The sequence below is a fragment of the Drosophila biarmipes genome, chromosome 2L (genome assembly GCF_025231255.1).
Source record: "Drosophila biarmipes strain raj3 chromosome 2L, RU_DBia_V1.1, whole genome shotgun sequence".
NCBI lineage: Eukaryota > Metazoa > Arthropoda > Insecta > Diptera > Drosophilidae > Drosophila > Drosophila biarmipes.
Genome location: NC_066612.1, coordinates 21,171,069 through 21,198,393, shown reverse-complemented (window position 1 = coordinate 21,198,393; position 27,325 = coordinate 21,171,069). Strand labels below are relative to the sequence as shown.

At 39.5% G+C, this 27,325-nt stretch overlaps 2 protein-coding genes and 1 long non-coding RNA gene across 4 annotated transcripts in view; 1 reads left to right on the top strand and 2 right to left on the bottom strand.

Moving 5' to 3' along the window:
• LOC108033946 (probable G-protein coupled receptor CG31760) overlaps nucleotides 1-24,756 on the bottom strand; it is a 31,953-nt gene extending 7,197 nt beyond the window's left edge. The window contains exons 1-7 of the mRNA XM_044094042.2: nucleotides 24,641-24,756; nucleotides 22,193-22,394; nucleotides 11,647-12,095; nucleotides 8,553-8,739; nucleotides 3,057-3,249; nucleotides 2,161-2,566; nucleotides 288-589 (exon numbers count right to left, since the gene is read on the bottom strand). Coding sequence (XP_043949977.1) covers nucleotides 288-589; nucleotides 2,161-2,566; nucleotides 3,057-3,249; nucleotides 8,553-8,739; nucleotides 11,647-12,075 — 1,517 coding nt within the window. The 5' untranslated portion in view covers nucleotides 12,076-12,095; nucleotides 22,193-22,394; nucleotides 24,641-24,756. The remainder of the gene's footprint in view (nucleotides 1-287; nucleotides 590-2,160; nucleotides 2,567-3,056; nucleotides 3,250-8,552; nucleotides 8,740-11,646; nucleotides 12,096-22,192; nucleotides 22,395-24,640) is intronic.
• Nucleotides 1,054-1,948, bottom strand: LOC127010715 (uncharacterized). 2 transcript variants are annotated; one of them, XM_050885300.1, is made up of 2 exons: nucleotides 1,834-1,948; nucleotides 1,054-1,768 (listed from the first exon to the last, which is right to left on the bottom strand). In XM_050885300.1, exon 2 carries the CDS (start codon nucleotides 1,673-1,675, stop codon nucleotides 1,124-1,126), a length of 552 nt encoding a protein of 183 aa, XP_050741257.1. In that variant the 5' UTR covers nucleotides 1,676-1,768; nucleotides 1,834-1,948; the 3' UTR covers nucleotides 1,054-1,123. The 2 variants fall into 2 exon arrangements, with proteins under 2 accessions (XP_050741257.1, XP_050741258.1); XM_050885301.1 differs by having other exon boundaries at nucleotides 1,054-1,714; nucleotides 1,834-1,897.
• Nucleotides 18,487-22,009, top strand: LOC127010716 (uncharacterized). The gene is made up of 3 exons (XR_007763492.1): nucleotides 18,487-18,686; nucleotides 21,276-21,490; nucleotides 21,582-22,009. It is a non-coding gene; the product is annotated as an uncharacterized LOC127010716 (long non-coding RNA).
• Nucleotides 24,757-27,325: the final 2,569 nt, after the last annotated feature.

The following is a 27,325-nucleotide window of genomic DNA, read 5'->3' as shown; positions in this document are numbered from 1 at the left end:
CAATCGAAAACCAAAAAACATATTTTATAAAGTACATGAGTACATTAAATGAGAGCCATTTTTAAGAACGAATGGGAAAAGCAATTAAGGCTATTAGAAATTTATAAATAAAATATTATGTAATATTAACTGAAGGTATCGTTTAAAAATATCACAAGTTGCAACGGCTGCACAGCCTTCCATCCTTATTTACTAGAAAGGATACACTCTTTAACAATGTTGGCTGCTGTGGAAGGGTAGTATCCCTCTCCCACCACTGGCAAACAACCCCGCACACGGATACCAACCTGAATGGCCAGTGGTAGTTGGCTAGACATGGCTCCGGACCCGTGCACGTGTCACAGCCGGGGGCGCAGGGCAAACACTTGAAGACCTCCGAATAGTAATTGCTTATATTGTCCTGCTGCTCCTGCCAGGCAATCTCCATGATGGTGCCGTTGAATCCGTCCGGATGCCGCAGCGAGTAGAATCCCGCCCGGCACAGGCACTGGTAGGAGCCCCGGGCCCAGCTGCTGCTCCCGGTCAGCGTGGTCAGCAGTTTAACGCCGCTTATTGTAGGGGTCTCCGCACTCGGCTGGCGGTAGTCACACTGCCAGGGGGAAAACAAAAGCACTTGACTTAAATAGTTTCACATCAATTGCAGTCGCAACGAGTACACTCAGGAAAAAATAATTCATCTTAGGATAGCTTCTTAGAAGTCGAACTCTGACAAATTTTTATGATTTAATATTTAATTTATTCAACTAAACTATACCTGTTAGCCCAAACAAAAAGGCAGCAATATGAAAATCTCTTTACAAAATGTGATTTGTGAATGTGATTGAATGTGAGGAACACTGTAGTTCCCCTGTCGTATTGCTTTGAGGCGAGTATCAGGCTTTAGATATACAAATAGATTATTGATCACGGAAATAAATAAAAAGTGTTATATGTAAAAAAAATTTATGTAGATTATACCATACCAATGGTCGCATGTATCAATGTTAATTAAATTGCAATGCTATAAAATAAATGCTGAAACTTTTCTTTTATTTTATAACAAACTATCAGAAATTTTAACACTAATATAATTTATTTTTATTACTTTTTTATATTGAACATTAACAATTTGGAGAAAAATGATTTAATGAAATAAATTTTTTGCGTTATTTAAAGCTTTGGAAATGCAACTAAAACTCAGCCAGGAGAGTTTTTTGCCATCTGGACTTTCTTGAAGTTGGTCGTTATGAATTTGGTCGTTATGAATTTGCCGCTCTGCCGCAGTATCAATAACTATTTCTAAGGATGGTGCTTCCTCAGCAACCTGACTAACTACAGCGTTTGCGTCCCATTGATTCGTCTTATGCCGATCTGAGATGCCCGCTCGAAACTGTTCCTTTTCCTGGAGGCTCATTTTGCGCCACATAGAGGTGGCCTCAGCGGTCAAACTTCCGGGATTGGATCTTTTAAACTTGGCCAAAAAATTCTTGAATGCCCTACTGCGCCTCCGCTTAAGGGTGTGCGTGTGGCTTTCCACAGCCGGGAAAGTCGATGGGTGAGCGAGCTCCTTCGGGGAATTTTCAGGGGTCACCACCCCACGAACTTTTCCATTGAGCCGTTTGACCGGCTTACGCAGCTGTTGGGTCGGCATCTTCTCCGTCCTATTTTCAGACAATTCGCCCTGTTTATTATTCATTGCCTGATTTGATTAACTAGCCTGATCTTGTGTTTGTATCTATGTTGGCAGAATTAGATTTTTTATTGGAAAGTACAATTCGGAGTCTTCGGCCTGCAATCAATTATGTCACTGACATTTTCTTATAACACAAGTTGTGTTCTCCAACAAATATTTACCTTGAGTTACAACATGTGTTCTGCGCTCTTTACTGAATCTGAATGAATAAACTAGTCTAAACTAAAGGCAAGGGCAACTGGGACTTTGGCCTGCTTCGTGTGTTTAATTTTAAACCAATAAAATGTATTAAGATTTGAATGTTCACTTGAACATTAATACTGCAGTTAATCAAAGACATACGAAACTAGCCTTGTCATTTCATTTTATGTAGAGATAAGTGCTTCCTATTCAAACATATTTTATCTGGGTAGCCCTGTGAAAAATATAAATTGCTGCTAGGTATAATGAATGTTTATTTAATTCCTTAATGGGAATTATTTACTCACCACCATGGAGGTGCGATGGCACTTGTGGGAGCTGTGGAACGCCTGCAGATCGTTGATGGTGCTCTCATCAACGGGCCCCATCCTGCCGCCCAAAAACGGCGGTCTCCGAGCAGAGAGACGATGTTGTTGCTGGAGCTGCTGCATTTTCTGGCGGCGACTCCCAAATTGGTAGGGCTGCGCCTCGCACTGGTTGACCCGCAGCGTGGACACGTCGATGTCGATGCTGATGAAACCCCTTAGCCCGTGGCGCCCAACCGGCGGGATCGCGATGCTGTAGGACACCAGCCAGCGGCTGAGGGAGCACGAGAAGTAGGGGAAGGTCCACCAGCCCTTGTAATAGTTGTTGGGCGGACTGGGCGCGAATTTCGGGGACCGCAGCGTGGGAGTCGAGGTCTCGTCGTCGAACCTGTGGAAGGGATGCCAAATTCAAGCGGGGCTAGATAAGGTCGCTTGAGTGCTGTCAATACAGCTCTTTTTTCTTAAGTTCTAAAACAATGGCTTAGCTTGATTTAGGGAATACTTTTCTTTTAAGTTTTAAATTACATTAGGGAAAATAGAAAAAATATTCTATCTGACCATCAAATAACTAATTATTTTGAAGCTTTTATGTTGAATAAATTACATTTGCCCTACGAGTAGGTGTTTTTCATCAAATAAAAAATGGTAAGGAAGCATTAAAAGTATGGATTTAAAATATGAATGTAAAATTACTATATTAACTCAGTTGCTAAAAAAGTACCAACAAAACCCTTGCAATTGTTAATTTAGGTATATGATTTCAGTACAATTATGATTTGTAATTATCAAGCAGTTACAAAGAGTGTATCTGTGTACATTAAAAATTTATGAAATAAACATAAATCCAACTCGGGCAACATCGGTTTTTTGGTACGCACCAGGGGTAGCTGCCTGCGGGTTTTTTGCCAATCTGGAGGCCGTCCTCGTCGTAGCGCTGGGTTTCCGCCTGCCCCCCCTTGACCCACCACACGTACGACTGCACCGCTCCATTCGTCAGGTTCAGGGCCAAAATACGGGCCCCGGTTGTAAAGTCATCGGTGAGCAGTCCCTTGGCCAGAGCATCCGACAATCCTTCGTGAAAAGAGTAGTGCATTAGCATTTGGGGTAGCACGGGCAAAAGGTTGTTTCAATAATTGGTGGCGGAAATTAAATGGAAGTACGCACAAAGTAATTAAAATCTGTATTTCGCAGGAATACGAATTGGCCGTGTCACCTCACTCCTCGTAATTGCTGATTACAGCGCACAAATTGCCCAACTTTAATTATTTATGCCGCGAAGGTTGCGGCTCCCATTTTCGGCCTGCCGTCGTCCCCAAGCCTCAATGGAAATGCATTTCCATTGTTGATTTCCCAGCTACCGACGTGCTTCGTTTGATTGCATTCCCAGTGATTTACATAAATATTTTTGCAATTTCAACATCATTATTCTCAATCCACGTTGAACGATTATTGCGATAGAGTGCCACTCAGGTGCAGCTCATAAATCGATGAAAGGCAAACATGTTGTACTAAGGACTCTAGGAACATGCTTTGTAGGGAGTTTTTCAGCTTGAATTTTTGTTTAAATTTCATTAAATGTAATAGTTTTAAATTTATTTCAGTATATATATTAATAATTCCCTTCGGCGAAATTGCCTTTGATTTGTTAACTAAATACGAACTTTTAATTAAATAAATTCTGAATTTTGGTCAACGACATTTGTGTGGGTGGGAATGAATTATGCATGTGCAATTAAGAGTGTTAATCACGTTAGGAAGGCTTTTCCATTGTTAACCCATGGCATGCCATTTCTGCAAACTTAAAGCGCTTAACTCGGAACATCTGTTATTGTTATTGCGGCCTTGAAACAGTCATTAAAAGCCGCAGCTGTTGTTGCAGTCCTTCCTTCGGCCTTGGCAAAAGTGTCAAGCCAACAACAATGATTAATATGCGCGGCAGGACATCAGAGGCCTTCCCTCCTCCACGTCTTCCCGCCCGCTCCTGCCACATCGAGATGGGAGTGTGTGGGCGGCTACTGTTAAAAGCTAATGTTTTTGCAACACTCGCCCTTTGCTTTCAGTGCTGACGGAATTTCAGCAGCAGTAAGTTATAAGTAGCTAAACGTCTAAATTGATTTCGTCTTCTTTCGAGGATAATTACAATTTTCTCCAACATTCGTGATATGAATAAAAATCTCTAAAAAAGAATTTTCAAAAAAACACTTACATTGACTAAAACTTCCTAGATTTAAGTCAACCGACATTTTAGAAATGGTAGCCTAAAGGGGTTAAGTGACTGCATTAAACATGTGCATACAATATAACTTATGGCAAAAAGGCACTAAAATAGTTTCGGTTCCATGCTTTCACATTTTTAATTCCATGATTTATCCCGAGGGTATACATTAGATTCAGTTTAATGGATTTAAGACAGTGAATTACTAATAATTTTAGTTGTGTAGCCAATTCATACGGAATTACAGTATGTTTTATGATAAAAGCAAGATTTTTATCACTATCTTGGGTGAATGGGATTGTGTTGACTTTTTAATATTTAATTTTTTATTAATATATTTGATTTATTTGGTATTATTTTTTAATTGGACTATTCATTAAGAAGGTAAAGTCGAATAAAGTGTGCGATCTCTTACAGTCCCTCACACCCCTCAGCTTATTTTCGTAAACATAACTTTATATAACTAATTAAACGTATTTAAATTGACCAAGTAAACATTAACACAAATTATTTTAGTATTCAACAGCTTAAGAACACAAACTTTGGTTGCGAGGAAAAAAGCTAGATTATCCGGTAAAAAGCTGAAATGAAAGCCCTGATGTTTGACTTTCAGTAAGAAAAAAAGAAAAGAGGAAGCGAAAGCGAAACGAGAATTGTTTACCAAGTAAACTTATTTAAATTCGATTACCGCAACTTCCGTGGTACTTTCTTTATTTTTATGTTTTAGTATGTATAGGGTTTGCTTATCTTCCTTTTCCTGTTTGTTTTTGTTGCCGCTACTACAGAAGGTACGCGCCACATCTCGGAAAGTTTGCTCTTTTATATCCGGGAGAAAGTAACGTAAACCGTGTACGTGAATTTTTTAGTTGCAAACTTTTTTGATTCCGTGGGGCTGGAGTAAAATTGAAACAAAGGATCTGCGATACGGCTGTAATGTACACACGCGGGGAAATGTTTCTGTTCACTTTTCCCACCCGACTACAGGAATTATTGTACAAGCAGAATTCACCCAATACTCCGCGCCTTTGACTATATCAAAACAATCAAATTAATATCTATCAGATAAACTCAAAAACACTCTTATAAAATGTGATAAATTATTGAATTAGGGTACGAACAAAAACTTAATTTTTATTCCCTTTTTTAGGTTTAATAACAAATAATTAATTGCTTTCACTGTGCAGACATGTGCTTACTCTTATCCTCTCCTCTACTACTATTCTGAGAAATGTGTCCGAGACAGAACGCTTATGGTAAACAACATTTCGCAATGGCTGTCAGCCGGTTTTCACCTGAGCAGGTAACACATTGCGCCAGGAGGAATATCTGGAATGATGTGCTTATGGGTCACGGGCTCATTCATCATCCGCTCTGCCATTTTGTTTCGCACTCGTCCGTACCCCGTCATCAATCTATTTTCGCATTTTTTGGATAGTTGGATAATTTATTGCTTCTTGGGCATGTTTTTGTTTTTCTCGCTGGAAAGGTGTTGCAGAAAATTTAACAACAAGTGTAACATTTTGTGTTTTTCACTTTTCTCGGCAGTCGGATACAACGGAAGTTTCAGAGTGTGTAAAATTGGCAATTATTCAAACTGCAGTCAGACATGTTTTTGTGTATCCCGTGGGGGTCTTTGCAGAAGCAGGTGTTGCTGAAATAATTAAATTTACCCGAGATTCGGTTTCCCTGAAAAGTGGTTTTTGGGGGCAATTCTCTTGGTTCTTTTTGTGTACAATATGCGGAAGAACATTCGTTCGGTTCTCGGCCAAAAAGAGCAGGAAAAAATAGTTACCGAAGTTGCCATGTAAAATAGCTAAATAATTTTTTTTATTTGTTTTGAGCCACTCCTTGTGCAACAAAATATACCTTAAAAGGCATTTTGGTAAAAGGTTATTTCCTTGCCCTCACGCAATCTTTTTCATTTAAGCCCAAAAACAGGGAAAAACTACCCTCTGGGCCTCTCTCTTCGCTTCTCACAGTTTCCATTTCGTCGGACCTCAGCCAGAGTTATCCTTTTGAGTGGCTGCCGCCGCGTTGCCCCTTTAAATTGGCTTAAATTTATTCGATTTGCGAGGCACTTTATGCGAATAATTTATGCGCCGCATCAAAATTTCAAGAGTCAAACCGGCGACCAGGGGTAAGATAGAGGCAAGTGCCGAAATTGTATACAAATGGCTGCCTCCTGTTGCTGTCCTGCGCTCAACAGGATGCTGGAACAATATCAACAGCAGCAGCAACAAAAGGCCGCAATTGCGCTCCCTTTATGCGATTTTCGCTGACACCTCTCACCTTTGTGAGCACGAGCAGAGCGAGTGACGCCAAGAAAAACCCAGATATAGCAGTCTGCCCACCGAGAGAGGTGGTCTGTTTCAAGACGGTGGAAATCATGACCATAATGGCAACTTGTGCGCTCCAACACTTCCGGCTCCCTTGTTATCCCGATCCGATCCGAAGCCAGCCCGAGGACCATAGCCCCAGCGATGAGTTCATTGTGCGTTTTTTTGCCGCGGCTCGTCCTTGACTATGCATGACACACTGATAGCATTTTATTGAAAGACTTCTACACTTTAAGAATGGTTTCGAATCTTTAATCCTGTTAATATTGCTTGTGACTCACTCTGAAAAACGAGAGCTAGTGTTTTTGAAAACTAAAACCTTGCTTGAAGTCGAGAATTCTTCTTCTCTGAACAAAGAAAACTTATACCAAAAATGTGTTCTTGTGCTTTTAAGTTTATGAATTTACGCAGGAAAATCACGTTAAGGTTGCTTTAATAAGTCCACTCAGCTACCTAAAAATCATGTTGGTGTCTAAAGGCATTTAAATAAATGTCAACGGTGTTTTTAGGCTCATATGGGTTTTCATACTTTTTAAAATAAATCCAGTTTCGGATGACTGAAAATCGTCAATACTTCTTCAACTTTTCTCCCAAAATAAAACCATTAACTTTGTACAGTTATGCATAAGAGGCACCCACGTCTGAAATTCAAATTTACATCTATAATTTTATTTTTCATTTCTTTCAGTTCATCACATTGTTGGGCATTGTCAAGGCTGCTGTCGGGTGACTGGCAACTGGGATCAGAATGAAAGTCTTGTCCTGACAGCCGTGCGACAGCATTGGGGTTGACAACCAACGACGCACTTGTGGCGCATCAAGCGGTGCCGACGCTTCGTCCTCTCAGCCCCACCTGCCGGCTCCTTGTGGCCCACCACCCACTCAGTTCCCATGCACCGTGCTCTGCGTTGTTAGTCCCAATGTTACCGTTGTTGCTGTAGATTTAATTTAAAGTTAACATTGTGCGTGGTGTCACCCGTCGCATTCGTTCTTGTACTCAACTGTGATTTACCCACGAAGATTTTACGGGAACATCGTCGACGAGAACAAATGGGGCGATGGGAAAGGCAGGGTCCAAAAGGAACAGATTTTGCGAAATTAAGCAAGGACATGTATGGCCATAAGTACAAATATACACAGCATTTTACAAGGTTCGGGGGCTAAATAAAATCTTAACACAGCAAAAGGGAATCGGATTTCCACTTAAGGGATATAAGGAATTTTGTCCGAACTGGGAATCAGCAAAATATTTTTATAGTAAAGTTTAAATTATAACGAATAACCCTTAGTAAAAATAATTTAAACTAGATTTATTACCTAAATATTTATAAAATTGCTCTTAAATTCTGTTTTTTAATAATAAATCTGGTTTCTGTGGCAACCAATTACCCTTTCTTTCATGCTTTCAATATTTAATAAAATTTACCATCGGATAAAGGACTTATCCTCCCAAAGCGTGCCACAAAAAACATCAGCCGTTCAAGCAATATAAAAATCCATGGACAGCGACAGAGAGGAATTCCCGCCATTGCCGGAAAAATAACTTTAAATGGCGGCCACTTTAAATAAGTCGTGGAACTGAGACCGTGTCGATACGGTTAAGCCCGCACACACACCATATTTTAATCGGTTCCGCGTGCGAGACACACGTATTGGCTTTGCTATATGAATTTTCCCAGCAGGAAAATGTCGTTCGGCTGCGATAACAGGCCGAACATCGCCCACACGCAAAAAAAAACAAAATCAATAATCGATGATGGGATAAAAAATATGGGTATGTGCTGGCAGTCAGGTGGGTGCAATTATGTTCTGTGCAAACTCACCGCCGTGCCGAATGATGCCAACTTCCTGGAGTATCGAGGCGGCCAATTCGGCTTTCTGTCTGGAGCTCTCGTATCGTTCCGAGTTGATGGGCACTTGTAGGGGTCGGTATAGGGTCGAGATGCACAATGTCCCCAAGTTCTCTGTGGCAATGTCGTGTATCGTTACCAGTGATTGTTCTATGGCCGTCTGTTAATGATTTGGGAAACGGCCATTATTATTGTTATATAAGGTTTAAAAAGGAGGTGGGGTCAGCCTAAGGATGCACGGTTAGAAATTTTAATTAGTTGTTAAAATTTTGAATATAATATTATTATAATTATTTGTGTAGACTGGACTTACTTGAAAAAAAACGTAATTAACCGGAAGGCAAAGCTTTCTGTCAAACTTTTTCCCAGTACAAAATCATATTTTCGGATACCCAAATCATTTTTTGTTGTCTATTGAGGTATTTTTCGTTGGCCTCTGTCGCTGATAAACGCATTAAAAATACATTTTAGGTCAAACAAAAATTCCATTATATCGTCATTTTTTAGACCCTTTTATCGGTTGAGTGGAAAATTACGTTATTGGCTTTTCTTTTCATTCTCTAATACACGTTCTAGGCACCAAAAAGTTTGTTTTGTTTTGACGTTGAATTGTTAAAAACCAGAGAACGAAATTGCACCGAAAAGTTTTGACAGAATTTTAAGTTGAAGCATGTATTGTTTAGTAAGTATTTTGTTTGACAAACCAAGACAATAAAGTTTTGTCAGGAGATAGGAAGAACAAACTCGGAAGTTGAGGAGGAGTAAACCTTTCCCCATTCCTCCACAAAATATCTACACCAGCACTCGGTCGTCTCAACCATTTAACCTAATTAGCTCGCCTCATTATGTGCACATAAACCGCAACAAAATACGCGAACTTACTTACGAAAGTGCGGAATTTAATTTTTAGATTTCCTGAGATAGGTTTAATACAAAATGTTGTGCAAATATACACCAAATGGAAAAGGAAATTAAAGTAATTGATTTGTTTTCTCAATATTTATCAGATTGTTTTAATGTGGTAACATAAAAAAAGAATTAAAAATGCGATACCAGATGATTTTTATTTCATGTGTCAAATTCGCCAGATAATACAGGATTTCAGTACGTTTTTAGAATATAATTAACACTTCAAGACTTCAAGACTCTTTCGCAGTAATATTTTAGCAACTGCATTCGACAGCTCTTATCGTTCCTCATTGAGGGTTATTAAGTGTACACTAAGTAGCTACTTTGATAATTTTGAAATGGTATAGAGGACTGCAAGTGACCTCGCGTCTGCAATCGCAACTCAATTAAATTCAGCCCAGTGCCCTACGGCGCAGAGCGCACCTAGAAATCTGCGATTCGGTTTAACCCCCCATCCCCACTCTTTGGCAACACTTATTCTCGTTATTTCAATTGCACTCCTGTGTAATTGCAGCTAAAATGGGGTTAGTACTAGGCAACATGAGGGTAAATGGTGGAATGTAGTTTTGAAAATCAGCTTCTAAAGCACATTGTACTCATATAATACGCAGTCCGAATTCTTTAAAGTGAGTGATATAAAGGGATAGCTTTAAAAATACCATAGCAGTCGAAAAGAAGGCTAAGACAAGGCACGGATCATTGATTGTTATACAAAATGCGTTATAATAAACGATCTATACAAATATACTATGACATTGATAAGTGGAATAGTTGTTGCAACAAAGTTTAAGCCAAATTATTCAAAATAACTTTTTGACAAATATGTGTGGGTAAAAAAAACACTTAGGTATTCAAGTTTGTTACGTTTGTTGATCTAATTTTCGCTGCAATATTTCTTTCTTTTTGTGTTTCTTTTTATACCCTTGCAGAGGGCATAATGGTTTTAGTCAGAAGTTTGCAACGCAGTGAAAGAGATTTTCCGACCCCATAAAGTATATATATTCTTGATCAGCGTCACAAGACGAGTCGATCTAGCCATGTCCGTCTGACCGTCCGTCTGTCCGTCCGTTTGTACGCAGACTAGCCTCTCAGTTTTAAAGCTATCGAGCTCAAACTTTCCCAAAAGTCTTCTTTCTATTGCAGGTAGTATATAAGTCGGAACCAGCCGGATCGGACAACTATATCTTATAGCTCCCATAGGAACAATCGGAGAAAAATTAAAAAAAATTATATATTCGGTGTTTTTAAGCATATAACCTTCTAAGCTTGGAAATAACATTTTTTAATTAGTTCTGAATTTCGTATTAAATTTTATTAAAATCGGAAGACTATATCATATAGCTGCCATAGGAGCGATCGGAAAATTAGTGGTAAAATAATATGAAAAAAAATTGTATCTTTTGTGTTTTTTAACATATAAGCTCCTGCGCTTGGAAATACAATTTTTTAATTAGAATAGAATTTTGAATTAAATTTTATCAAAATCGAACGACTATATCATATAGCTGCCATAGAAACAATCGGAAAATTAGTCGGAAATTATGAAAAAAATTGTATCTTCGGTGTTTTTTAACATATAACCTTCTAAGCTCGGAAATAATATTTTTTAATTAGTTCTGAATTTCGAATTAAATTTTATCAAAATCGAATTATATAGCTGCCATAGAAACAATCGGAAATTTAGTCGGAAAGTTATGAAAAAGTTATATCTTTGTTGTTTTTTAACATATAACCTGTTAATCAGTTCTGAACTACGAATTAAATTTAATTAAAATCGGCAATATCATAGGACCGATCGGAAAATTTGTGGGAAAATAATATGAAAAAAAATTATAGCTTTGGGGCTTTTTGACATATTACCTTATAATATTGGGAATATAATTTATTATATATTTTTTTTAAATTTCGAATTCAATTTAATACAAATTACTAACATAAAGATGTCAAAGTGTCAAGTTGAAATAATTTTTTTTTTTTAATATCACTGAAGCCAGAAACAATCCTTAAAAATTACACATGTCCTTACTAAAGTAGATTGTTTCTTATAACTGCAAGGGTATACAAACTTCGGCCTGCCGATGTTAACTTCCTTTCTTGTTAATTTTGCAATAGTTGATCTAGAATTTTACTAAAGTACTAAAAGCACCATCAAACTCACCCTTGTGACCGTGTTGCCATCTCCGATCCGCACGATGTTTTTGAATGTATCCTCCAGGACGGCCCAGTTGCCTGGGAATTTATCCCCGCCTGCTGATGCCGATGAAGTGGTTGCCGTGGCTGTGGATGCGGATAGTGTTGTCGTCGCCGTGTAGTTGTTCAATGTTGTTGTGGCCTCGGGATTTGTGGCAGTTGTTGCTGCTGCCGCGTGCTTTGCAAATGCGACCAGCAGCAACAAGTGCAGCCACAATAAGGGGACAGACCGCGTCGTTAGCCAAGTGTCGCTGGCCACTTGTTGCTGCCTCTGGCAGATGCCATCTCCATCTAGAGGCCCTGCCACGCCTCCCGCCCCACTTGATCCTTTTCCCGCCCCCGCAGCCGCCGCCAGCTTCTTCTTCTTGCGCCTCACCGCATTGTGCCAGCATCTCATTGTTGTTTTCGCATTTGCAACTGCAAGGGAAGGACACAGACGTCGAGTTAGGGGCAGACAATGAAGGCTTTTAAAGGTAATTAAACCCCCAACAGCACGCCAATAAATATTGGCATCTTAATGGTTTTTTCTAATATATATTGACTTTTTGAACTAAAAAGCTTGTTCTGGTTGTTGTTCTAAGCATGTTCTACGTTTATATAGTTCTAGGATTCTTTAAAGGAAAAATTCTTTTGCATACCTTCTTTCTTCCTATTTTATAGTTTAGAAAGCAAATATTAAATTATTTGATTATCTAAATATCATAACAACAAGTGTTACCTGATGTCAGATTGACAATTAACTGAAATTATGGAAGTGTAACTTAACTCTGCAATTGTACTATTATTTGTAATAGATCTAATGTTTAGCTAAGAACAACTCAGTAATAATCATTAAAAGCGTGCGATTGAATAACTGATACGTATTATGTTTTCGTACAATCCACACATTTTTTATGATATACACTTTCTTAATTACATAAAAACTTTTTAAGATTGCAGTAAAAAAAATTGGTTGAGCTTAAACACTTTTCTAATATTATTCCAGCCACAACGCATAAGTTAGACACAAAAAGACTTCAATCGAAGGAGTCTTAATAGCCGCACTTACATATATATTTTTTCAGCCAGGCCATTATTATACTTTCTTACAAATGGCTGCCATTTTTGTGCGTTTGAAAGCACTGCAAATAAGGCGAAGAGAGTGGCGGTGATATCGAAGGATGTGGGGGAGTTACCTCTTTCAAAGCGGGAGCCCATTATTATGGCAACCCCCTTCGATCCCATCACGTGCAGCCAGAAGTGGTCTGGAACTCAAGTCCGAAACTTACTTCCATGCCTCTTAACTCAAATGATATTTACATTTCGCTCGCTTTCACTTTGGCGAGGTGGAAATGGGTCGGTTCTGGAAGTGCTTCCCGCCCACTCCCTCTTATTTTATTTATGTCTTTGGTTTTTATTTACAAGTTGGTTTCATTCAGACCCAAGCTGTGGGCGTTCCAGGTAAGCAAATCGCTCTCTGTCCATGCACTTACTTTCCTGACATCCCATTCCCCAGTTGCTGACTTTCTCGAGTTCCTTTTGGCTTTGCTTACACTTGTCCTGCCCATAAATAAATATTTCAACAATTTATTTATGTGTCGGCTTGATAATTTATGCATGTGCTAGGAGCGAAAGCGAAGCTGACGACGGGGAACAGGGCTCGGATTGTGAAAATGGACAAGTGTCACAACTTATTGACACTTATTGTCATCACTTATTACCGCCTTTTCTCTCGAAAACAACATTGGACCTTTCTCTGGACTACTAACATACATACAAATAAAAAAGCTCTTCATTTCTTGAATGTGTCTGTCATTCAATTCGGATAAGAAGTTATTGATAATGTAATCCAGTATTGATCCAAGTTTCGGTATATTTCTAATAAATTAAATATTGGCATTGGGTAAAAGTTTTCAATTTTAAAAGATATCTTTCAGGATGAAAAAAGGCACCCATGTTGGCTCGAGAACCCCTTCCATCACATCGTATCCAATTTCTAAAGCTGTAACCACCTCTTAGCCCCACCCTGCGTGCATTAGCCTTTTGTTGGTATATGGCAAATGTTTATAAAAAAATTTGCCAGCCATTTGAACTTGACTGACGACAGCATGTGGATTATGACGATGATGGCGGTGGGATGGGATTATTATGATTCCGCCCTCAGCGCTCCATGTTTATATTTATTGTTTACAGTTGGGAAATTCCCCCGTCTCCCCCTTCTCCCCCGCTGGTCGCGTTTTTCGCGTTTTATAAGCATGACTAAGCAGCGACCCAGGGAAAAGGAGCACACACATGGCCAAGAGCTCCAGACAGGCAGCGGTGCCGAAGAAATATGGGCAATATGCAGAGGATTGAGTGGATAGCTTTTGACTGGCTTTGCCACCAGGATCCCGTAGCCAAATGCTGCGAAGGGGTTCATACCCGCCGCACACACCCACACCAGTCAACCCAAACCGAAAAAAAGAGACTTGTAAGCGGAAATGCTGTTGAACATGGCTGCCAGTTGTTGTTTATCCTTTTTATTTGCAGGCTAAAATAAACATGAACGGGGACAAAAAACGAAAGTCCCTCTAAATCTGTGCCGGGCATATGATATATGTATATGAATAAAAAGGCACTCCACAGCAAAACTCGGGTTTTTAGTGAGAGTGTTGATGAAATTCGTCTGAAAGGGGTACAATCACTTCTTGTATCGAGTGATTCTGCACACCATTTAGAGTGTCTGGAAATAATGTACTATATTTAATGAGTACTGCAAAACAAATACATTTTTTTAAGGAGACAGAAATGTGTTGGCGAGTGTAAATAAACATGCAGTTTTGTGGACACGTGTGCTTTAAAAGTTTAAAATTACTTTTTGTCCTCTACGGCTTGCCGCTTTTGTTGAGGTTTCCAAAAATATTTTTGGATTTCATACGGCCCTTTTTTGATTTTGTACGTTAAGATTTTTATACAAATTGGGCAGGTTTCGTAAAATACTAGTATGTGCATAATAACATTGCGCCAAGACAGATTTTTTCATATTCGTTGAGGCTTAAATAATGCAAAGGTAGTTCGATCGTTTTTTGTTAAATATACAATTTGAAAAAACATTTCGCTTTGGCCAATTTGATAATTTTAAAAACATGTATTCGTGCTTTTCGACTATTTTTGATTGGTATATGTGTGTTAATAACTTGCAACGGTCAGAGCATCCTCAATCTTAAATGAAAATCTTGTTCCCCGTTGCAAACAATGTATATGTCCTGATAAAACGTTGTCAGGTTTTCCGTATTAACGCAACTAAGCCTGTGGCTTATGCTGACTCCGGTCCTTAAGGGGTCCTGCCAATCATTTCGGCTACGCCTATCTAGCGTTTCAAATCTTTGGGACAGTTTTCCACTAACAGCTAAGCAAGCTTTTCCCATGAATTAGCCAAGGTCGCATTCGTGCTTTTTTTAGACGGGGAAAAACTCCCTAGGCTTGCATTAATTTAATGAGGTTTCCTTCTGCCTTTGATTTGCCTGCGGTTTATTTTTTCGACCAGCCCAATTTTTTTCGGTCCGAGTGTCGACAGACGCTGAAGGAAATGAAACGTTTCAACGCCTTTTCTCTGGCTTTCCTTGTCGACTTTCCTTTCCATGGCTTTGCCTTCATTTGCCAACTGCCTGCGGTCAGAACGTCACAACTCAGCTGGAATAAGTGAAGTTGTCAGTGGGCTGTTTTAGTTGTTGGTCCTGGGATTCCTTGAGCTGTCATGTGTTTTGCATAATGCTCGGGACTCGATTGAACATTTGATTCGACACGGATCAAATTTCCCTTTCGTGTGCCCGCAAATTAGGTTGTGGAAATTGGTTCGCAGATAAGGTTTATCAGTACCCGTGTTTGACAGGGGTCTTGTGCAAAATGTATTTGCTTTGTTCAGGCACGTGAATCAAAATTAAATAAATGTTAATTTCATTTTTAATCTTCGGTCTTCCATCGATCGAACTTTCACTGTACTTAATTACTTTGCATATCTGCTTTTTCATTGCCCACCGAACAACTTAAGCTCAAAGCAAAATTGATTTTTCAAAATCAGCACCGCACATATGTAGAAAGGCACATAATAGTTACATTATAAAGTCATAAAAAGAAAACGCACAAGAAGCTTAGGTATTGCCCCGGGGATATACGGGAAGCGGAAAAGAGGAGACAAACAAAAATAATGAAAATGAAATCATTGCAGAGCTGAAACCATCGCATATGAGCATATAAATGCATTGCCTGGATGGCAGATGGTTGTCGTCCTTTTTAGCGGGCGCTTTCCGGCTCATAAAGCACATGAAATTATTATGATCGAAAATCAATGACAGAGAAAACTGACAAAATCAGCAGAATGTGGCTACAACGCACAATTGCTGGGCACTGAGTGGACCGAAGGAAAGGAGCTTTTGCAGGCGAACCCTAAATGGGGCTTAAGGACCGACACCGACCCTCGCTTGACCCTCCCCCAAGCCATGTTCCCATTTCGAGGGACGCACAAATGTGTAAAGCAGATAAAACCGTGCTTATGAAAGGTCCCAGAAGGCGTAGATATAGTTTATGCGATGAATGGCAGCTTCCATGTGTCCCCGAATAAAGCCACTGGCCGAGGAGCAGAGGAGCGGCGACTCTGCTAAATAGCTCAAAGTTTGTTTGCCTTTTCCCTCAAACGAGGAAGTAATTTAACCCAGTTCCATAAATAAAAGTTACTTTCATGTCTGCAACTTTGGACAGGTGCAAGTGTTTTCCCTCTGCCCTTAAAGGCAGAAAAGTCGAAAGGCGACAGAAAGTGTCGTAGAAACTGCAATGACATCAAGTGAGATAGCGGTGGTAACAGCTGGAAGAGCCCCATTGCCGCTGGCACTAATGGCGTCATAAGAAGCAGATGCACCAAATTTATCTTTCGAAATAAAACTGGAGGAAATGTGCATCGCTACTCTTCACCATAAATATCGTAGTGTCGGAAATTATAAATGAAGAATTGTAAATTAGATTTTAAATTAAGATGTTTTAAAATGTTTTCTAAGATTTGTAATGAAACGTTCAGGTAATTTCATTAATTTGGTTCAGGAGAAACAAAACTATTTTTTGTTAAGCCAGTCAAAGGGATTTTGGTAGGAAAATTTGAAGGTCCTTAAAAGTGTTACCAGTAAAATCATTACCACAAGTAAAAATTCCACAATTATACTAACAACTGCGGCAATTGGGAAAAACAACTCAATTGTCTAGAGCAACAGTAAGACCAAGAGTCAGATGACCAATATTAATGTAAGAAACATCAACAGCAGTGCCAAAGAAAGAGGGCAAATAAGAAGGAACTTATAAACATGTTGACAAATTTTGTCTCTGCTCGTTTTACTCGCTCCTTATTGTTTTCCCTTTTTTCCAGCTCGGCTCTTTTAAGCGCCATGTCATGTGGAAAATGCGCTGGAGAACACAACTTGGAGCTGGCGGAAGGAATGCGAAAAAACGGAGGTCCCACTAAAAAAGACTTAGTACGGGCAGCAGTACGGCAGCTGGAATAGCGCAGAACTCGGGAGCAGCTGCGTTTGATGTCTTTAGCCAGGAAGCTGGGGGCGCTGGGCGGGAAGGAGCTCTGACATTGCATTGCCCTTACGGCATAAATATTGTATAGTATACTTTCGAGGGCGGAAGGAGCCGGAGCCACTGAAGCAGGGTTATGCGACGCACAAATACTGGAAATGTTTCTGAAATGTTCTCGTTTAACGAAACACAAAAACTATTTAAATTCCACTGTGGTGCTTAACAAGAGAAAAGGAGTGCAAATATCTCTTTATGAACAATTTTAAAATACCAAAATTTGTTTTTGTAGCTGGGCTATTTATACCCGATGCCTCTGGAGTGAAAGGTAAACTATATTCGCCTTAACGCTTATATCAGTATGCCGATCCATTCCATGTATTGAAATAGCCGGTAGGTGGCGCTTTACAATATCGGTTTGCTGCTTATGTATCTCCATTTCCCTCGTGCTCGCTTAAACTTGAGTAAGGGGTATCTGATAGTCGTTGCACTCGACTACAGCGTTCTTCCTTGTTTTTTCTCTAATAACTGCCAAAATTTCCAAAAATGTTTAAAAAATAATGTGTATTCCTAATATGGATTACAACTCTTCTGCAAAATAAAACCCTGAAGCGCAAATAAACAGATAAGCGAGCCACCAAAGGGTGACACATCCATATGTGCATAGATTAAATGTAAGAGGATGAAAGGGCTTCGTTAGACGACAGCTCCAGCGTCGCCATCGTCCCTGTCGCCGTGTCAATTGCAGTTTGCATATAAATTAGCGCAATTAAATGTCGAACAAGTGCTTTAAAATTGCAGCAACAAAATTGTGGTTAATTGTGCTTTTGATGCTCTGCGAGTGTGCGGTTATAAAACATTACGACTAAACTTGATGGCACTTCAATTTTTGCAACGCAGCAGCTTAAGTGTTGTCCCGCTCTTTCCAAAGTATTTATGGTCTTATAAATACGAAAATTTTTTTTGAAAAATTAAGAAAAATTGTTCATGTTTTTTGGCAGCAGAGTAGTTTTTGAACACGAGACTCCCAAAAAGCTTTTAAAATTAAAGTTCTCTTCCTAAAGCGGATACCATCTTAATTGAAAAACAATAGAAGTCGTTTTGTAGACGATGGTCTAGCTTATAACAATCTTATTTAAATTTTTCCGAAATACTAAAAAAATTCGGCGCTCCACGGGTTCAAGTATTATGGTCGTTTGTGGGCATTAGGTGAGTATGGCAAACTGTTGAAACAAACTTGCGCTGCGCAAGCAGCTCAAGAATCATATGCCAAATCCCAAATTTCTAGTTTTTAAAGTTTCCAAGATCAAGTTTCCAAAAGACTGACATGGCTTGACTGACTCGACTAGTAATCCTGATCACCATCCTATGCACTGTGCAAAATTGGTTTAATATTGTCAATCGATCGTCCAAAAACAGTCGTTGTGCCAGTGAACAATAATTCCACTTCTAAACTGATAGTACAAGACCGTCATGTGAAATACTGTAAGTTAGAGGCATCCTTTAACATTTCTTAAACCAGCAAACATTCGGTTTGCATGAACATCTGGCAGGGCAAAAGGTTTCTTCTTTGAATGCCACACAATTTGACAACCGGTCGCGCAAGGAAATTTAAAAAATGAAGTTCAAGTTCCATTTTGACAAGCTAAAACGTCACCCTGACCTGGCACCAAATGATTCTTATTATTTCCGCACACCAAGGAAAAAATGCGATTTTAGTTGCCAGACGAAGGTGATAAAAAAATGTTATTAGGAGGTGTCCCAATCGCTGTGGAAAAAACGTGTGCTGAAGATTACTTTGAAAAACAACAAAACTTTTTTTGAATTTAAATATTCGAATTGTTATTATTAGGCCAGAAATATTTATATTAACTGTCGTAGTGCACGGGATTTCGGGTGTAATGATATACAATTACATTGCGTATACGACCTGTATTCCATAGACCTTTACTTTACTTATGAAGATGAACTTTGTAAACTTTCATCACCAAAAGAAAGAGTTTATTTGTAAATTCATATACCAAATAGAAGGGAGCCTCAAGCCACACTTTTCGAGCTTTAGGTCTCGACCCACCCAACCTTGGTATTAACTTTCCCCACTTTTCGCACTTTTGCGACCATTAAGTGCAGGAGCTGCCTTTAGAGACAGAAGCCTGGCTTGTTCGCAACAGTTTCTTGGCACATTTAAAGGATTTAGCAGCGTCAGTGGGTAAAAGGCAAGCAAAACTAAAATGGAAGTGCAAATTTGTTTCTGTTTGAAGGCAACGCTGTGGCGTTTGACTTTTGGGCCACGCCCACTGGGAGATGCAAATGAATCTGGCGTAACAGTTCATAAAAATGCACGCCCTCCTGGTCGCCACGCCCTTGAGGGTATTTAGTTATTTTTCCTGTGTATGGAATTTTATGCAGATATATACTACATATAGATTTGAGTAATGAGAAAAGTTGGGATTCAGGGCGGTGCAGATTATTCATTAGCAGTGGCTTTTGCCCGGTTTTCGGCTTGTTTGAGATAGCTTTTTTGTTCCCTTGCAGCGCTAATTGCTGAACCAAGTTTAACTTTTTTGACCAAGTTTACCTTGAAATGTAATTAAAATAAACAAATAGGTACAAATGGGTTTCTGTTTTTTATTAATTATACAAATAGCACCGGTAGCCAAATATGAAATAATTAAGTAATTAACTAGCCAATAAGACTAGTTATACTCATAGAGACTTGGACTATAACTTAATTAATTGCATTAATAGTTTAAAATGAATTACCCGGCAATCGCGATATAATGAATATGAAAAGGGCTTCATGAATATAGACTTTACCATGCAGATTATTATCATTTTTATTGTGGACCGTGTCTATAATATCGTCTATAGTATCGTCTATAATATCGTAATATCCCTTTGTTATCAGACAAAGCAATTTGACATATAATAATCGGATTGCAGGGTTTGTGTTTAGGCCATTTCGATATAATACCAATTTCATTTCACTAATGGCAGTTACTTGTGTTTAAATTCCTATTCATTCTATTGGTCATTAATATATACTCGTATTGTCACTGCCAGGCGAAACCATGTGGCTCCTTCTTGTTCTTTTCGTTCTAGCAGGGCAAACTCAGCCGGGAAACGAATAAGCAGCTAATAAGCCTTAAGACCTTAAGCAGACCAGCAGCTCAAATGCTCACACACTCGCGCCCATAAGTACGCACACACATAGGGCTTATGTAAGGTCTATTACTTCCCTGCCTCCCCATATTTGTGTTTCCTTCTTCAGCTGCTGGTAGGGCATTATCGTCAGCATAGAGCGCTATGATTGATGCGGAAAAGCAAATTCAGGCAGCAATATACCTTATCCAGACTAACAAGGCTATGCTTGATTATAACAAATGAAAGGGCTACGATAGTTGGGCCCTAAGAAAGGAGCAATGTGTCACATGACTGTGCATATGCAAATTAATTCAGTAGATACCAAATAAAAAGTAAAAATAAACCCTCATTACGTCTGTCACCTTAATTGAAAATAAGATAAAGCCAACATGATATAGTTCTTTTCAATTAAATGAAAATTTTACAAACGTATTAGACATATAAATAAAATTTGAAAAAATAAAATAGAAAAGCAAAAGAACCCCAGCCTGCTAGCACTCAGGCCCCAAGCTTGTTTCTACTTTATCAACTTGTCAACTTCCTTTAAAATAATCATTTGCAATTAAGACAGCCACCTTTTCCCGTTCTGTTCAACGAGTTTGTGTAAGACAGCTTTGGACAAAACTTTGTCCATTGGTTTTGGCTAATTGCTAATATTTTCCTGCGGACAAACAGCTTTGATTTGATTTAAACGAAAATTGTGTTTATAGCCAAAAGGAGTTTGCACCATTTTCGAATTAAACTTGAATTATTCACATTTAATCTTATTGCACACACTCGGTACGCGTGGTTTTAAAAACGATTATGTGTATAAGCATATGCAAAGTTATTCAAGAAATAGGGACTGCTGGTTCAATGTCTTCTCAGGGTCAGAGCCCTGAATATTTACCTAGCAGACATGGGCAGGCTTCTTATCTTTTTTATTTTTAGTCCCAAGTGAGAAGAAAAGGTGAACGAACAGCCGAACGCATACACATCAGTCCGCTGAGATACATCAATATTTATGCCGAGAATTTGTAGCATGCTTCCCAGTCGCCGTCGGAGTCTAAGCCTTAAACCCATTTAATTTTATTACACTTTGCGGACTTTAAGGAACCGAAGAGCGGTTAAAAGGTCTCCCCCATGGAACCCCAAAAACTCATCGGGTAAATAATTTAGCGAATTCAATTATGTATAATAATTTGGCGTATATTCCATATAAAGTGTATATATATACATATATATATTTATTCTTAGGTACACGGAGGCCTGGGCTAAATTTAAATCTCCTGAGGGGTGGCTGTGGCTCTAATTTTGCTAATACATTTGATGAAGTGGAGTGTCCATACCGCACTTTGGGGATGGCGGCTGAATGCTGTTGAATGAATGACTGAGAACGCTCTAGTCGATGGCCTCGACTACCAGATACCCCTTACTCAGCCAAGGGAGATAAAGATTTGCAAGCTGCAATTACCGAATTCAAATCAAGCTTGCGCTGCGCGAGGATTTTTAGAATCAGCACGCTGAATTCCAACATGCCAGCTTTTATATATTTCGAGATATGATCGTTCATACGGACGGACATACTAACGGACATGGCAAGTTCGACGCTGCCAGTAATCAAGATCAAACAAATATACACTTTACGGGGTAGGAGCTGGTTCTTCTATATGTAATATCCTTTCCAACGAATGTAATATGTATGTTGTTTTACTCTTCGAGTAGCGGGTATAGCTAACAAGAAAGTACAGGGTACTCATAAAGATTTCCAAGCTTATTTCGGAATTAAAGAAGATAGAAAATTTAATATCTTATATATTGCCCATATTGAGATTCCCAAGGAGCTGTCCACTTTTTCATTAACTTACCTCCTTCACCCGAAGCTCAAATCATGGCTCTGACTTTTGTTGGCCTTCCCCAAAGTCAAAGACTTTATGGTATCGTTTTATTTATTTCCTTTGTTTGGATAAGTTATCACTGATTTTGTTATTTTCACTTCATCATCTCCCTCCACTGTAGCGTTTCTTTTATTGTCTGGCTTTACTCGACTTGGTGCGGAGCTGCTTGCTTCTATGTGTACACAAATATTTAAATACATTTTATAAATGGTATTTGCTATTGTCAGCCTTTTAAAATGTGCGTGGGCGTAGATTTGGCTCGTTATTGTTGGAATTGGCTTTATTTCAATTTATGCCTTGTTTGCTCGTTGAGTTTATGCGTAATTTGTGCAGAGTTTATTATTGGCTTAAAATTCATAGAACTGTAGCAAATATTTGGGGAATGCGTGCAATGTACCCGGTACATTCTTTGTTTCCTGAGGGCAAATTAAAGCCTTTTATATAACCACAGCGGGTACTTTGTTTAGAATAAGTTAAGTTTTAGGAGCCTTATGTTGAGGCTTACATTGATAGGTTATTTTCAGCCTAAAATCGCTTTTAAGATATTTAACCTTCTTACGTTTACAGCATAAAGAAAGTATAAACTTTCATCCGCCTTTGTAGTATGCCTTTGTCATGACTAAGTCATTCCATTTAGGTATTCATATTTAGAAGTGACCAATTTTTCTTAAAATTCCTGTGTGAAATATCACATTCCTGCACTTCACTCGGTAGTTTGCAATTAATTGCCAACTTTGTGCCAGTGGCCTTTTTCAACTGAGCATCAGAGGAGCCGAGCACACATTATCGTTAATAATGAATGGAACTAAAAGTTCCGTGCAGCCGCAAGGACAACGGACGAAAGTTGGTGCTCAAACTTTCTCGAAGTGCAAAAAAGAACTTTTAAATACACTCAAAATTTGCCAGGGGGCGAAATTCGAAATTGCCAGCAGCTGAGCTGATACATATTTATGAGTATTTATTAGCCGTGAACTGTCGCTTATTAAAAACCTAATTGGAGCCGCCGAGGAACCTGTTGCCGCCTCATTAAGGTCGGAAATTTCCATCCGTTTGCCCATCGGCAGAAAAGTTAATTACAGCATTTCATTGCTCCGGTGACGGTGTGGGTGCTGTGTAATTTTTATATCCAACAAATTGCCAACAGCGCATTAAACGCAATAATACAGGAAAATAAAAAACGCACAAGGAGCAATGGAACAAAAATGCAAAGCAATTTGTAGTAAATAAAGGCGGAATGCTGAAATGGCGCCCAAATACGCAACTCAAACAGGAAGACAAACTTTTCACGCCCCCACAGCAAACAACCTATACTCTGCGTATACGGGTGTGTGGGTGGGCACGCACACAGATGGGGCCAATACATTGACAGGGCACACGGGGGACTTTGATTTTCATGACCAAGTGAAAGCGCGACGCAAAGAAGAAGACGGAGAAATGCTGGAGCAAGCAGTGCAAAGTTGTCTTTTCTATGCCACGCAGAAGGTTGAATGCTCTTCAGCCGCTGAAGTTGGAAAAGGAAAAGTTGCAAGGACTTCTGATGTGTTCAGCGCATAACTAAGCCGAACTAATTAAAAGTAGGCAAAAAAAAACTATAAAGGCGATGGCAGGAAAAACTTAGTTGCGTATGTACGAGTATATACTGCAACAACCAAACAAGTATGTAATGTATTCGATTTTTTGAATATCCTCAAAATACACTTTTTGATGCCTTCTAATGGTATATAATAGTATATTTTATGCAAAACTGGATTGTTCCTTAAGTTAGTTTATTTCCCGTTATTCTGATGAGCACAAGATACAAATTCAACTTAAAAGTTCTCCTTTCAGTTTTAGCCGAACAAAACAAAGGAATTACGTAAATTAAGTGAATTCTAAGGAAGCAGCAACTGATGTTATACATTTCCGAAGACGGCCCTCTATAAGACCAAAAATTGGAAAAAGTGAGCTAAGAATAATAAAAATAAGCATGCTTGGGAAACCTTGCGTTTGCTGAAGAGTTCCAAAGACAACGTGTAAGTGAGAGGCGGGTACACCGTCTAGGTAGGATTTATCTACTTCTTTTTTTCTGCCTTGCTCTCCGCTTCACTTCTTGTACTTTGGGCAGACGCCCACGCGGCGCCAAACTGCGCAGTCTGCTCTGCTTGATTATTCAACATGCTGTATCAAAACATACTTTTTCCTGGACTATTTTCCTTTAAATTTTAATTACTACAGAGTGTCAACTAGTTGTCAAGTTTCGGAGCCTGCGACTGAATGAATGATGAGTGTCTTTAAACTTTTTTAAAACCTGACTGAACCTGGCTGAACTTCGATTATTTGCTAGGGCTTAATAAAATAAATTATTTTTGTATACGTTTGTGCTTATCGGTTGAACTTCAGTTTTTGAGATGGACCTCATAAAACTTTCGTTTTCCTTACAACAACACTGGCCACTGAGGATAAGAGCCCACACACTCACACTCGCACACACTGGCTCCCCTTTCGAAGGACGCGGTGTACCGTTATTCCGCTGCTGCACAACCGACTCACTCGAAACTCCGCCACGGACTGTCGCGGTATCCGTGGCTCCTGCTGAGGGAAAAGTTCAACTCGTGCTCGTGCTGGCATGTCCGCTCTCCCGCAGTCGTGTGCCTGCTCCGCCCTCTCTCTTTCGCTCGCCTGTTATCAGTTTGACTTGATTTCGCCCGAAAGTCCTCGCACAATTTGCCTTCGCTTGGCCAAGGGTGACTGCGTCCTCAAGGATGTCCGAAACTCACCACACTTGTCGCTGGCTGGCTCTCTTTTCTTCTCCGGCTCTCTCTCTCTCGCAGACACCTGTAGTGCGAAAGCTTTCGGCTGGTGTCAGTATGATGTCAAAAATGTGCATACATATGTACATCAATGGTACCCTGGAATGCTGAATATTTCTTTTATAGAATACTGAAGTAGTTTACCTAAAACGAAATTATACCCGTTACTCGTGAAATAAAAGGGTATACCAGATTCGTGGGAAAGTACGCAACAGGTAGAGGGAAGTGTTTCCGATCCCACATTCTTGATCATTGCAACTAGCGGAGTCGATTAAGCCATGTCCGTCTGTCTGTCCCTCCGGATGAACGCTTAGCTCTTAGCGCTCTTCCTTGCTTTTGATAAGTACAATTGTGTACATTAAGAGTTAAACTTCAAATTTTAATTTTACTCAGCGAATTAATTTAAATTATTAACTTTTTGAGCTAGACAAACCTTAGAGTTCTGTGCGGTTGGGCTGACTTTCTGAAATTCAATTCTCTAGCCTGAGACCACAGCGTTCTCACAGACGGTTGATAAAGTGCTAGATCGACTAGGCTAGTGATCCAGTTGAAGAATATTTTTACCTGTTACAGAATTTTGTTTCGAATTTAATACGAATTTAATAATTTATTCTACGAGGAATGGGTATAGTAACGCCTAAATATACGGTTTCGGCTATAAGCTGCAAGGGACTTGCAGCTTAATTTTTTTGTATATTAAACAATATTTTGAATGCCATAAAAAAATATTCTGGCCCCAGAAATCTTCGTTCGTCCCCTTTTTTTAGAATTTTCAATTTGTTGAACATTTATGCTGCAAGCCAAGCAAATACTTGATTAAGTAAAAGCAAAACAATCCGAAGTGGGGTTAGCTTACCCCCTGAGCTTTAAATGAGTTACACATTCATTCAATAAACGCTTTCCCCGAAAAGTCGGTACCTCTTTAGCCGCAATTACTCAAGCACAACAACCTGTTGGAATTTGTACGCTTGTGCTTCCGTCATTTTCTGCCCCTGAATTTTCCATGCACATCCACTGAATTAAGCGTTTCAGGACAAAATTTGCTTCTGTTCAAATGAACTCTTAAAAGTGCTCTGACATTTCACATTGCCTCGCCGGGGTCACGTGGCTGATGCTGGGCTTCACTGAAAAAAACATTTAAATTCGACAGGCGTACTTTTCCAAACGCCAAAATCTCTGAAATTATAAATGTTTCTAAACAATACAATCAAAAAGATTAACATTAAATTGACTGTTAGTTGACATTGCATAGTTATTACAGGATGTCTGCAATGCATGCTTATCCTCCACCTTGACCCTAAATTTAGGCTCCTAATGGCTGATTTTGGACTTTTCGCAGTGTAACTTCAGTAAGTACTTATTTATTCCGTTGAAAAGAGGACCTTTTTGACTTTAACCTACTCGGGATCCGACCTCTTTTAACCTAACCCCCATGGCCGAGCCCCCGAACCTAGCTGCCCTCCTGCTCCCAGCAACAGTTGACGTAATTTGCAGGTAATATGTGTGTTGCCTGTTGCTCCTGCTTCCAGGCATTTCACTGACCAGGACAACCACAGTTCCACCCCACAGTTCCTCCCCAGGTCCCTCAGGCTCCTTATTTATTTCTCCTTCATGGAGGGTTCGTGTGCAAACGAGCCAATCGAGCCACATATTGATTTACGTGTTCAGGATGTGTTCCAGTAGCCATTAAGAGCATGCACATGGAGAATATGCGCAAGGAATCAAGATTTTAATTAGGGAGTTCGTTATGCCTCACTTAAAAATAATGGAATTCGGTCAATGCAGCGATCGAAAATTTGAAGTTTAACATTTGTTCTGTGAAAATCTATACTTTTGAAATACAAAGTAATCGATAAACATCCCTCTGAGCTGTCTCAGTGCATCGACAAAGTGTGTAATGTGAGACGCGCAGTATGTCCTGCTCGAGCCATGTGCTTCAAAAGAGATAGAGGGTGTGACAAAAAATCAATTAAATTTGACACTCTTTGCATATGATGTGCAATTAATTAGGCTCTTCTGACACCTTACGGTAGCCGGGGAAACTTTTTCGTGAAAATAGATTCAAGCGAACCGAAATGCAATTTACAATCTAACCTCATTCCGGTTGAAAAATTTGCATACAAAAGGGGAGGAGAAACATATTTCTGCACACATTTCCGCTGCACTAAACGTGATTGAAAGCGGAAATTGCTCCGTGTTCTTTTTTCCCGCCGAGCATCCTTCCTCCTCCTCGTTCTCGCTTTTCTCCTCCACTCTGGCTTCCGTTTGATGGCCGCAAACTGTGGACCGAGTGCGGAAAAGAGGCCCTGACTGA